The following is a 12954-nucleotide window of genomic DNA, read 5'->3' on the forward strand; positions in this document are numbered from 1 at the left end:
AGTCGGTGGCGACTCTTGCTATCCGCGACATTTGCTTTCCAAAGCAAAAACGCACAAAGTCAGTTCACCGTATGACAGCCACAAAGCGAAATTGTTCACTCCGGTAAACTTTTCAATCTCATACTTTGTTGATGACATCTTCTCTCTGCTCACCGCACTAATTTTTTGTAAAAACAATATCAGAATTACAATGTATAATTGGTTTCTTGATCGGTAAGAAACCCACAAGGTTATAAAGGAAGAAAAAAATAAGAACATAATGAAATTGGTTATAAATTTCTATTCTTTACTTTCTCTTTTAAACAAGATTATAAGTGTTACAGAATAGAAAATAACCTCTCTCACCCTAGTTATGGTTTTACCTTATGCAATGATGAGAGACTAGTATGCTATTTATAAGAAAACTAACACACTAAACTAATGGGCTTTTACATACATGCCCATTACACAAGCTACCTTAGAGAACAAGCTAACTTAAACAATTGGGCATAATAAACATGTCAAATTCTACATGCTAACAATTCTAGCATACTTCGACTACAACATGTGAACAGACTTCAACGACATACTAATGATCCTATCGGATTGTCGAACAAAGAAGCTACCCTTTGACGCATCGTCCATGGCTGCGACCCTCTTCAACGCTTCTAAACAACCCTGCTGAACCAATAGGGCTTTCATCTTCAAGCGCCACAAAGCGAAATCGTTCACTCTGGTGAACTTTTCAATCTCATACTTTGTTGACGGCATCTTCTCCATACTCACCGCACCAATTTGTTATGAAAGCGATATCAGAATGACAAAGTATAATTCGTTTCTTAATCGATAAGAAACCCACAAGGTTATGAAGGAAGAAAAAAAACGAACACAATGAAATTGGTTATAAATGGTTATTCTTTAATTTCTTTTTTAAACAAGATTATAAGTATTACAGAATAGAAAATAACATTTCTCACCCTAATTATGGTTTTCTCTTATGCAATGATGAGAGACTAGTATGTTATTCATAAGAAAACTAACACACTAAACTAATGGGCTTTTACGCACATGCCCATTACACAAGCTGACTTAGAGAACAAGCTAACTTAAACAATTAGGCATAATAAACATGCCCAATTCGACATGCTAACAATTCTAGCATACTTCGACTACAACATGTGAACAGACTTCGACGACATACTAATGATCCTATCGGATTGTCGAATAAAGAAGCTACCCTTTGACGCATCGTCCATGGTTGCGACCCTCTTCAACGCTTCTAAACAACCCTGCTGAACCAATAGGGCTTTCATCTTCAAGCGCCACAAAGCGAAATCGTTCACTCTGGTGAACTTTTCAATCTCATACTTTGTTGACGGCATCTTCTCCATACTCACCGCACCAATTTGTTGTGAAAGCGATATCAGAATGACAAAGTATAATTGGTTTCTTAGTCAATAAGAAACCCACAAGGTTATGAAGGAAGAAAAAAAAAGAACACAATGAAATTGGTTATAAATGGTTATTCTTTAATTTCTTTTTTAAACAAGATTATAAGTATTACAGAATAGAAAATAACATTTCTCACCCTAATTATGGTTTTCCCTTATGCAATGATGAGAGACTAGTATGTTATTTATAAGAAAACTAACACACTAAACTAATGGGCTTTTACACACATGCCCATTACACAAGCTGACTTAGAGAACAAGCTAACTTAAACAATTGGGCATAATAAACATGCCCAATTCGACATGCTAACAATTCTAGTATACTTCAACTACATCATGTGAACAGACTTCGACGACATACTAATGATCATGTCGGATTGTCGAACCAAGAAGCTACCCTTCGACCATACTAGAGTTCGATCGAATATATCACACTAGGGTTGTTGTTGTTGTTGTTGTTGTTGTTGTTGTTTACTTTACCAAGATCTCATGCTCACTTCAAATAAGCCATCTTTTATGGAATAAAGTCCCTGACCTTTGAAGAAGTTCAATCGGCCTTGTGTTCTAAGGATTTGAATGAACGAAAGAAGCACAAGTCGTCGTCTATTGGTGAACGATTTTCTATTAAAGGAAATTTCTCAAAGAAAGATGACAGGTTTGAGGAGAAGAAGCGTAAAGTTCTACAAAATTCTTATGGTGATAATGCTCCTACTATTAGGTGTTACCACTGTAAGAAGTAGGTTCACACAAGAAAGGCGTGCCCTGAACGTCTGAATGATCGTGGAGGTAAGGATAATGATAATGCAACGATTGTACAATATGATTATGAATCATATGATGTCCTGGTAGTTTTAAGAAAAAGTTCTAGTAAGGAGTGGATCATGGATTTAGGTTGCACATAGCACATGACTCCAAATAAAGACATGTTTGAGGAATTATGTGATCAAGATAGTGGAACAATGCTACTGAGAAACAATAGAGCCTGCAAGATTGCAGGAATTGGATCTGTCAGATTCAAACTCCATGATTAGTCAATAAGGTTATTGACTGATGTTAGGTATGTACCTGAACTTTAGAGGAATTTGATTTCTCTTGGTGAATTCGACAAGAGAGTACATGTTTTCAAAGGAGAGCAAATTATCCTAAGGATAATGAAGGGGGCGAAGGAAGTCTTGAGAGGCATCAAGAGGCAATAAATGTATAACATTGAGGTTGAGGTTGTAAGTTGTTCATCAGATATGTCATCCACAAAACCTGTGTCAAAAACTGAATTGTGGTATGAGCGACTTGGTCATGTCAGTGAAAGAGGCATGATCGAATTTTCAAAACAAAATCTGCTATGTGGTGACAATGTCGAAAAACTAGAGTTTTGTGAACCTTGTGTATTTGGTAAATCATGTAGGGTGAAGTTTAACAAAGGTAAACAAAGAACTCATGGATCCCTTGATTATATTCATGCTGATCTTTGGGAGCCTACAAGAAATCCTCCACACTCAGATGCTAGATATTTTTTATCCATAATTGATGATTACTCACAAAAGTTGTGGGTATTCATTAAAAAATCTAAGGACGAAACTTTTGAAAATTTCAAAAGTTGGAAGACTCTAGTTGAAAACCAAACTAGCAGGAAGGTTAAGAGGTTGAGGACCGACAATGGTCTTGAATTTTACAATCAGGCTTTCGACAATATTGTGTTGCGTCTAGTATTGCAAGACACATAACTATTGTAGGTACTCCCTAAAAATGGTTTGAATGAAAGGTTTAAATTGAACCATTTTGGAAAGAGTGAAGTACATGTTGGTTAATGCGGGATTAAAGATGGTTTTTTGGGCATATGCATTCATGATTGCAACTTACCTAATAAATAGGTGCCCTCGACTACTTTGGGGATGAAGACACCTGAAGAAGTTTGGTCAGGTCATCCACCAGACCTCGACAAACATAAAGTATTTGGTTGTGCATAATATACTCACATTAGGCAAGACAAGGTCGAACCTAGAGCTCTGAGATGTATGTTCCTTGGATACCCTGAAGGAATTAAAGCTTATAGGTCGTGGTTCCTAGATCCAGGTCACAAAAGGTATATCACAAGTCGATATGTAGTTTTCAATGAAGCAAATATGGATTTAAAAAAATTGATGACGTTGGTTGAAGTAAAAAAGATCTCTGAAGTTGAGCTGAAATATGAAGAGATTCCTGTTTAGGTGGAACATAAGGATGTGGAATTACATAACCCAAATGAAGTGGAAGAACAATCACAAGTTACTGATGAAGATGAAGAGACTGATGAAGAGACTGATAATGACTACCTTTTTGCAAGAGACAGGTCAAGAAAAGTCATCAAGCCACCTCAGAGACTTTGTTATGCACATCTCATAGTGTATGCCTTAATCTCTGCAAGTGAGGTTTTGGATGAATAACCTAGAGACTATAAGGAAGCTATGAGTTGTTGAGACAAGAATGAATAACTTAAATCCATGGATGATGAGATGGAATCTCTTCATGATAATAACACTTGGGAGCTGATCGAGAAACCTACAGGGGCCAAGTTAGTCAGTTGTAAGTGGACTTTCAAGGTTAAGGAAGGAATTGAAGGAGTGATGTCGAAACAATTTAAGGTAAGGTTGATGGCTAGAGGGTCCACTCAGAAATAAGGTGTCGACTTTAATGATGTGTTCTCACCTGTTGTAAAACATAAATCCATTAGAATGTTGTTAGACATGGTGGCAAAGTTTGACTTAAAACTTGAACAGATGAATGTAAAGACAACCTTCCTGTATGGTGGTCTAAATGAAACAAACCTGATGAGGTGACCTGAAGGGTATGTAGAAAGAGGAAAGGAAGATTATGTGTGCAAGCAGAATAGGTCGTTATATGGCCTGAGACAATCTCATCAATAATGGAATAGAAGATTCAACAAGTTCATGCCACACATAGGTTTCACTAGGAGCCAATTCGACCACTGTGTTTACCTCAAATTTCGACAAAGAAGTTCACTTGTAATTTTGTTGCTTTATGTGGATGACATCCTCATAGCAAGCAATAGCGTCGAGGATGTTACGAAGGTGAAGGTTGAACTCGATAAGGAGTCCTACATGAAGGATCTAGGAGCTGCCTCCAGGATTCTTGGGATTGTCATCTTAAGAGATAGAAAGCAGTCGAGATTATGCTTATCTCAAGAGACATACCTAGTGAAGATTCTTGACAAAGTTGGTATGTCAAATTCAAAGCCTGTTGTAACACCGACTAATCCTCAGTTCAAGTTGAGTACGACTCAAAGTCCTAGTACTGAAGTAGAAACAGTCTATATGAATAGCATTCCATATGCTAGTATAGTAGGTTCTTTGATGTATGTTATGGTTTGTACGAGGCCAGACATAACATATGCAATGATCCTTGTAAGCAGGTACATGACCAATCTTGGAAAGACGCACTGAAAAGCAATGAAGTGAATTCTATGGTATATAAATGGGTCTCTGAGCAGAGTCTTGATTTATGGTGGAGCCTATGGTAATGATAATATTGTGGAAATCAAAGGCTTTATCGACTCTGATTATGCAGGTTGTATGGATTCCAGAAAATCAATTTTTGGATATGTGTTCACTATGTTTGGCACATCAATTAGTTGGAAAGCAACATTTCTTAAGGTTGTTGTCTTATCAACCATTGAAGTAGAATCTATTTCCCTCACTGAAGTTGTGAAAGAAGCATTATGGCTTGAAGGTTTTGCTAAGGAGCTGAAACTTCAAGGTCAAACAATCATTGTTAAATGTGATATTCAAAGTGCTATACAGTTGTCGAAGAATTCAACCTATCATGAGCGAACCAAGCATATTGATGTGAGACTGCATTTCGTCAGAGAGATAATTGAGCGTGGAAAAGTCTAAGTGCTGAAGGTTTCGACTGATGACAATATTGTTGATATGATCACCAAGACATTGCCAAGTTGTAAGTTTTTCTACTGTATGCAGCTGATAGGATTGCATAATGAAAGTTAGTTTGTTCCCTTAATGTTGTAGAGTTTGTTCCAAGGTGGAGATTTGTCGTATTTTGGATCGAACTCTAGTCTCGACGGGAATTACTTCATGCTTCAATAGAAGTTGTGTATGATATAGTCGAAGTCCGTTCAAACATGCAAGAGTCGAAGATGTGGATGTTGTAGTCGAAGTTTGTTCTAATATGCAGTTGTATAAGTTAACTTGTTGGTTAAGTTAACTCAGTGCTTAAGTTAACTTGTAGTATATAAATAAGCCGTTCTCTTAGGTTAAAGTTGGTTGATATTTGTTTGTAAACAATTTTATACTAATTGTGAAAGTAAATAGTAAAACGGTTTTAATTAATCCTTGTTATTCTTCTTCTTTTTTTCTCTCTTTCGTAAATTAAAATTGATTTCTTGTGGTTGTTCAAGAAACTCAATCTTTCTCATAGTTTTATTCCTTCCTGATTCATCATTTATCATAACAGTGTTAGAATGAGTTTGATTTCAGAGACTTTATTAAGGGTTATTTTTGGTAAAACCAAATTTAACTCAAATTTTATTCTGTTTCGATTTTACAAACAATTTAATTTAAAATTCGTACTTAAAAATGTATAGGTTAATCTCAATCATCCAATTTAATATTAGTAGTAAATACTACCATTCATCTATAGAAAAGTTGTTAACTGAATTGGATTGTTAAATTGGATGGATGGTTAACTCCATGTTTTATTATGATCCACCCTCTGCAGTATGGTTCAAGAGTAATGTTGTTAACTGAACCCAAAAAACACAAATTAGAAAACCAACCCAAAAAACAAAATAAAAATAAAACTAATATATTCAGTTGAAGAGGGTGAAACAAAACAAATAATTCCTTACATAGAAAAAGAGATATCCAAGATAACAACCTTTTTATAGTCATAGAAGATCCCCACTTTTCATCTTTTCTTCCATTCACAGCAACCCTCAAGGTAGTTTGAAAAGTTACTCCAAATTAAAGAAAACATTAAAAAATATTACAACTTTTAGATCATAATCCCGCGTGGGAATTCCATGAAAAAATATATATATATAAACAAAGGGTAATGTTAACTTGTGTCCTAGGGACATAAGATAAAATCCATTTCTAGAAGGTTTGTATTGAAAAAACCAATTATAAAATTAATTGTATATATTTATTAAAATTAATGAATGATTTTTTAAACAAAATTACTTTCTTTACGCCACAAGTGACACAAGTTAGCCCTACTTCTTAAACAAAAACAAAAGTACGTGGGGCATATAGTAGACAGAAGTCAAACATTAAAGTATTGGAGGAACTGTTTCATTAAAAACATTGCATGCTTTTGTCCATATCCTGAAATTGACCTATGAACTTTTTCGTCGTTCAGTCTAATTGGTAATGAAAATGTTTTATCCGTATTATTTTGTATGTTTCTTTGATGTTGAACAGTTAAAGTCATGCACAAATGTAATGGTGAATCTGTGGTCCCTTTTAGAGCATGAATTAATCTTGATTATTGACTAGATCAATTGGTCCATATAGTATATAGTAGCTCTTGTGTAGCATCATTGCATATTTTTGGGTTTTCATCATGGACCACTAGATTGTTTTCGATTAATTATTATCCTTTTTTACTCACGTGGTGATAAGAAATATCATATAAAGGTTACTCATTCTAATCTTTAACTAGTTAGATGGGCTCAGCGATAAATTAAATTTGATTGATACATTATAAAATTGGACATGATGAAGGGTACTAAGTACGTGGCTGGTTTATTGATCAAAGAACTAAATCATGAGTATTTGAAGGGTACGGTTAAATCGGATTAAATGGAATAATTCGATTAAATAAATTGATACTAATTGAATTATTTGGTTTCTAAAAAAAATGACTATCCATAAATTTTTAAAATTTTAAAATATCATAATTTTATAAATTTATTATTTAAATTTAAATTTTAAACATAGTCATCTCATACCACAAAATATAAATTCAATTTTTTTAATAAGTTTAATTATAAAATAAACCGAATAATAAAATAATTGGCAATGTCTAGTAAATTCAATTTTAATGCGAAAATTTTATTTCAAATAAATTTTGAACAAACTTTAATTATATTTTAATTTATTTTCTTTAATTATCAAAAACAACGTCGTTTTGTCTAAGAAAAAAAACAAACACTTAACTCGTCATTTTTTCAAAAACCGTTGGTTCACCAATTTTGGCCGGTTTTGACTGATTCAATAGCTTATCGAATCCAACATCGGTGACCCTTCCGATTCTCAGTTCAACTGACTGAAAATTATGCACTCAAATGTACGTGGATCATTTAAGGTAAAATCACTAGGAGACGACTGATATCTTTTTATCTTCATAGATGAATTCACTAAACATGTGTGGATTTACTTATTGAAAAAGAAAAGTTAAGTCTTTAGTAGTTTCAAAATGTTCAAGTTTATGGTTGAGAAATAAGCTGGACACACCATCAAGAGATTGAGAACTGACACTACGCCAAAAACTGGAATAGACAACGCACCTTAGAGGGCGCGTTATTACAAAAGCGCACTCTAAAGTGAAGCGAAAAAATAAGGAGCGAACAACTGGAATAGACAACGCACTTTAGATGGCGCTTTTGTAATAAAGCGCCCTCTAAGGTGAAGCGAAAAAATAAGGAGGAGATAGAGGGACAACAATACAGGGCGCTTTCTAGAAAGCGCCCTTTAAGGTTACCCTTAGAGGGCGCTTTTAAAAAAGCGCTCTATAAGTCCATGTGCATTTCCAGTTTATAAAGCGCTTTTGGAAAGCCTTAGAGAGCGCTTTCATAAGCGCCCTCTTAGGCCCCCTTTAGAGGGCGCTTTTTTTCCACAAGCGCCCTCTAAGGTTCCCTTTAGTAAACATTAAAATTATAACATACTGCGCGTTTTGTTATTTCACTCTCTGTTATTTTCGTTCTTTTTCACGTTAGGGTTCTCACTGCTACGATTTTCGCTACTTCTAAGGCGTTCTCCTTCCACCTCTGTTAGATCTACGACGTTTCCTCCTTCTATTAATTCGTTGTTAGCTGTTCGATTTTGACACCATAGGTATTTTTCTAATCTTCATATTACTTGGTTTCTCTTCTGACGTTTGCTAAATGAGTGTCCTAAATGCGGTGTCTCGCGATATAAGAACAAGTTGTCTCCAGCAAAAGTCTTGTGGTATTTTCCTGTTATTCCGAGATTTAGACGCATGTTTCGAGTGATGTAGCAACATTTGGAGTCGGTGTTTTTCAGGTTCGACCGAAAGGAAACTAAATTTGTAACGTTCCAAATTTATCAGACCATAATCTGAACAATATTTACATGTCATTTAGGTTCTTGCTACGATTTTAACTTTGTGGTTAGCAGACAAATCTGGTCGTCGGCTTTTACTTATTGTGAGTCTGAGCTTTTTCGATAATTTTTGCATTCACATTACTATTTGTTTGGAGGGTAATAAGAGATTAATCAAAATCTCCTATTGCAGGTTTCTTCATCTGCAATGGCTTTGAGTCTTTTGGTTGTTTCAATATCATTCTACTTGAAGGTAATAATACTTTTTTTGTTTGTTATATTTTTTGAACATTTTTTTTTGTTTATTTTTATATATACATAATACATTAACTAGATATTACACATGCATTCATGCATAAATGTTCAGAAATTTGTAACACAGATTCACAGGATTATATATCAGTAAATTCTTCTTTATATTTTTGGTTTTTTATATGGATAATATATTTTATGTTGAATTTGCTCTCAGGAATATATATCACCAGATTCTGATTTATATGCGACATTGAGCCTCGTATCGGTGGCTGGAGTTGTGGTGTGTAAATACAACTTTATTACACAAATGATGGTTTCTATTGTTTGTTTCCCTAACTTCATTATTATAAACTTTCAATTTCTTTCAGGTCATGGTTATTGCATTCTCTCTGGGATTAGGAGCAATGCCATGGATTATAATGTCTGAGGTACAATTTTCTTCAATAATAATATGCATGACAACCCTATATGAACAAACCTTTGTTGTAATATAATGTGATAGTTGATGTGTTGAATATATTTTACATAATAGATTCTTCCGATTAACATCAAAGGCCTAGCTGGAAGTTTTGCAACACTTGCCAATTGGTTCTTTTCCTGGTTGGTTACATTAACAACAAATTTGCTCTTGGATTGGAGTTCGGGAGGTTTGTGTGCATTGCCTATGTTAATTTTCTATAAATATCTATTGTTTCTAACCAGAAGCTTCCTATGTTTTTATCAGGAACCTTCAAAATATATACTGCAGTGTGTGTTTTCACAGCAGGATTTGTTGCCATTTGGGTCCCCGAGACAAAGGGAAAAACTCTTGAAGAAATACAACAGTTTTTCAGATGAAGTTTCCTTTCGAGTAGCACTTCAGCTAGTGTTCACTCATGTATTCACATTCATATATTTTTTTCTGAATCAACTCAATTCATTTTTGTGCTCTTTGGTCTTGTTAAATATGAAAAATACCAAAACAGTGTGATTTTCTAATCTAGCAGCATACTTGCATTTTTGTTGTAATTGATTGATTATAAACAAATAAATGAAAGAGAGTGGTTATTATACATTTCAATTAGAGTAGCAGTGGTTTCGGTTCATGACATTTCAAATAGCAAGAGGATCATATAAACAATAAGCATATATCAGTATTTGTATTTTAATATTATAAAAGCATAAAAAGAACCTTTAGTTGCTCTTGTGAATTATAACAAGCAGATGTATGTCATTTTCTTCTGGTTACCTCTTGTGGCTGCAACATAACCTGAAATGAGAATATGGTCACAGAGACATGTGATGCATGTAAATGTTAAATAACCACCCACTTTAGAGGGCGTTTTCCAAAATAAGCGCCCTCTAAACCCTTTAAATTTCCACTTTAGAGGGCGCTTTCCAGTAAAAGCGCCCTCTAAACCCTTAAAGGTTTCCACTTTAGAGGGCGCTTTCCAGTAAAAGCGTCCTCTAAACCCTTAAAAGTTTCCACTTTAGAGGGCGCTTTCTTTAAAAAACGCCCTCTAAAGTGGCCCTTAAAGGGCTTAAAGAGCCACTTTAGAGAGCGCTTTCACCAGGAAAAAAAGCGCTGTCTTTACCTATGCCAGCGCCAGATTAGAGGGCGCTTTAAAGCGCTGTTATAGGCCAAAAAAAGCGCCCTCTTTTCCCTTATTTGGCATAGTGGATGGTGGTGGTGAGTACACCTCAACCGAGTTTGCCCAGTTTTATGAAATGGATGGGATTGGGCATGAAGTCATAACACCTTACACACTTCAAAACAATGACATTGTTGAAAGAAAAAATAGAAGCATGTTGAATATGGCTAAGAGTATGCTTAAAGCAAAGCAGATGCCAATGCACTTTTGAGAAGTCACTTCAACTGCAGTGTACATCATCAACAAATGTCCAACAAAGAATTTGAACAACAAAACTCCTTATAAAGCTTGGTTAAGTTTGAAGCCAAGTGTTGGTCATCTCAAAATCTTTCGCTCACTATGCTTTAGAGATGTTCCTGAACAACTTAGAAGAGAATTGAATGATAAAAGTCAAGCTATGGTCCTAGTTGGATATCATTTAATAGGTGCTTACAGGTTGTTCTTACCTAGTGAAAACAATGTAATGATCAACATAGATGTGGAATTTGATGAAAGCAAATGATGGAATTGGTTACTTGCTTCACAAGATTCAATACAAGAAGGTGAAAGCTCAAGTCACATTAGAACTACATTGAATAATGAGGAACATCTTGAACCAACTTAGTTGGCACAAGTTTAAGGAGTAAGAAGGTCGAGCAGAATCAAGACTTCATTAGTCAGGCCAAATGATTATGAAAGATTCCTAATCAAGAAATCTGAGAAAATAGTGACCTAATTGAAGAAGTCATGATGATTGAGGCATAACCAATCAATCATGTGCAAGCTCAGCGTGATGAAAATGCAAAGTTACAATGGTTAAGGAACTCAAGGCCATTGAAAAAAATCAGACATGAGAGCTAGTTGAGAACTCAGGCAAGAAACAATCAGACTTTGGATATTTTTAATGACATGATAATCCCCCAACTTATGATGTGGTGTTATTTATGTAGTATTTAGTAATATTTATGTCATTTAAAATTATTATTTATTTAATTAATAAAATAATATATTTGAATAAAAAAAAGAATAAAAGGAAAAAGAAATTATAATTGAAAAAGAAATTTTTGAAACTTTAAATTATCATATTCAATCGTAGAAGAAACTTAAATTGGCTATGTGAACACTGTTTTACTTCTGAAATTCTAAAATCTCATTTTCATTCTTATTTGTATCACCATCTTCATTCATTTCATTGTCTTTCATCCTGTCGTCTTTGTTGAAAAAACCAGAAATGGAGTGGTGAAAAACAGTGTGTTTGGGAAAGATGAAGATGATAATGTGAATAGAGAGATAGAGATATAGAGAAAGATTGAGAGAATTGAATCATATGGCATTAACCTTTCAACTATGACATACAATGTCTATTTATAGGGTACAAATTGGAACCACAAACAGGCCCAAGAATAACAGAAAAAAAACAGAATTGCAAAAAACAGCTTATTTCCAAAACAACTTATCCAATAAGTTGTTTTCACTGCAGTGCTTTTTAAAGCTTCTATCAAGCATTTGAATTATTAAGGACTTCCAATACACCACCTTAATTCAAATGCTCCACACTCATCATGCTCAACTTCTTCACAAGTCTCTTGAACACATCACTTGGCACGCCTTTCGTTAACAAGTCCGCGACTTGTTCTTCGCTTCTGCAATACCCTAAACGCAACTATCCGGAGCTCACCAATTCTCTCAAATAGTGGAATCGCATTTCAATATGCTTGCTCCTCCCATGTGCTATGCGATTCTTAGCAAGGTTTATCGCTGAAATATTGTCCACAAGTAGCAAAACAACCCCATTTCTATTGTTGTCCAACTCCTTACATAGATTCACCAGCCACACAGCTTGGCATGCACACTTCGACGCTGCTATATACTCGGCCTCGCAAGAAGAGAGGGCTACAACCGGTTCCTTTTTCGAACACCAAGAGATTGGTGCCTTATCGAACATAAAGAGATACCCCGCTGTAGACTTTCGATCATCCTTATCTCCGCTCCAATTGGAATCGGTGTATCCGAGTAACTCATAACTTCTGCCCATGACGCTTGCCGGAAAACAAAATTCCACAACCAAGAGTACCTTTCACATATCTAAGGATCCTCTTAACTGCTGCCAAGTGTGATACCTTCGGCCTCTCCATGAATCTACTCGCAATACCGACACTAAACGCCAAATCTGGCCGCGTATTGCACAAGTAATGCAATGATCCTATCAATCTCCGGTATTGAGTAGGATCCACATCTTGTTCTTCTTCACTCTTGGACAGCTGTAATCGTGTCTCGGCTGGTGTTGTGGCAGCATTGCAATGCTCCATATCACACCTCTTCAGAATTTCCATGGCATACCTTCTTTGGTGCATGAGCAGTCCC

At 35.2% G+C, this 12954-nt stretch overlaps 1 protein-coding gene across 1 annotated transcript; it reads left to right on the plus strand.

Annotated features, from left to right (window-relative positions):
- The first annotated feature begins 4525 nt into the window (after positions 1-4525).
- On the plus strand, positions 4526-11892 carry LOC127138084 (high-affinity hexose transporter HXT6). The gene is made up of 9 exons (XM_051064489.1): positions 4526-4836; positions 5056-5269; positions 8767-8829; positions 8919-8978; positions 9195-9260; positions 9349-9408; positions 9513-9627; positions 9705-9804; positions 11820-11892. Exons 1-9 carry the CDS (start codon positions 4526-4528, stop codon positions 11890-11892), a joined length of 1062 nt encoding a protein of 353 aa, XP_050920446.1.
- Positions 11893-12954: the final 1062 nt, after the last annotated feature.

The sequence above is a fragment of the Lathyrus oleraceus genome, chromosome 4 (genome assembly GCF_024323335.1).
Source record: "Lathyrus oleraceus cultivar Zhongwan6 chromosome 4, CAAS_Psat_ZW6_1.0, whole genome shotgun sequence".
In the NCBI taxonomy this organism is placed as follows: Eukaryota; Viridiplantae; Streptophyta; class Magnoliopsida; order Fabales; family Fabaceae; genus Lathyrus; species Lathyrus oleraceus.

What these genes read in the sequence shown, in the direction of transcription:
- LOC127138084 (XM_051064489.1), top strand. Translation starts at nt 4,526, where the DNA reads ATGAAGGATCTAGGAGCTGCCTCCAGGATTCTTGGGATTGTCATCTTA. An exon ending in AGCGAACCAAGCATATTGAT is followed by an intron (nt 5,270 to 8,766) that starts GTGAGACTGCAT and finishes CATGTCATTTAG; the next exon opens with GTTCTTGCTACGATTTTAAC. An exon ending in GTCGTCGGCTTTTACTTATT is followed by an intron (nt 8,830 to 8,918) that starts GTGAGTCTGAGC and finishes CTCCTATTGCAG; the next exon opens with GTTTCTTCATCTGCAATGGC.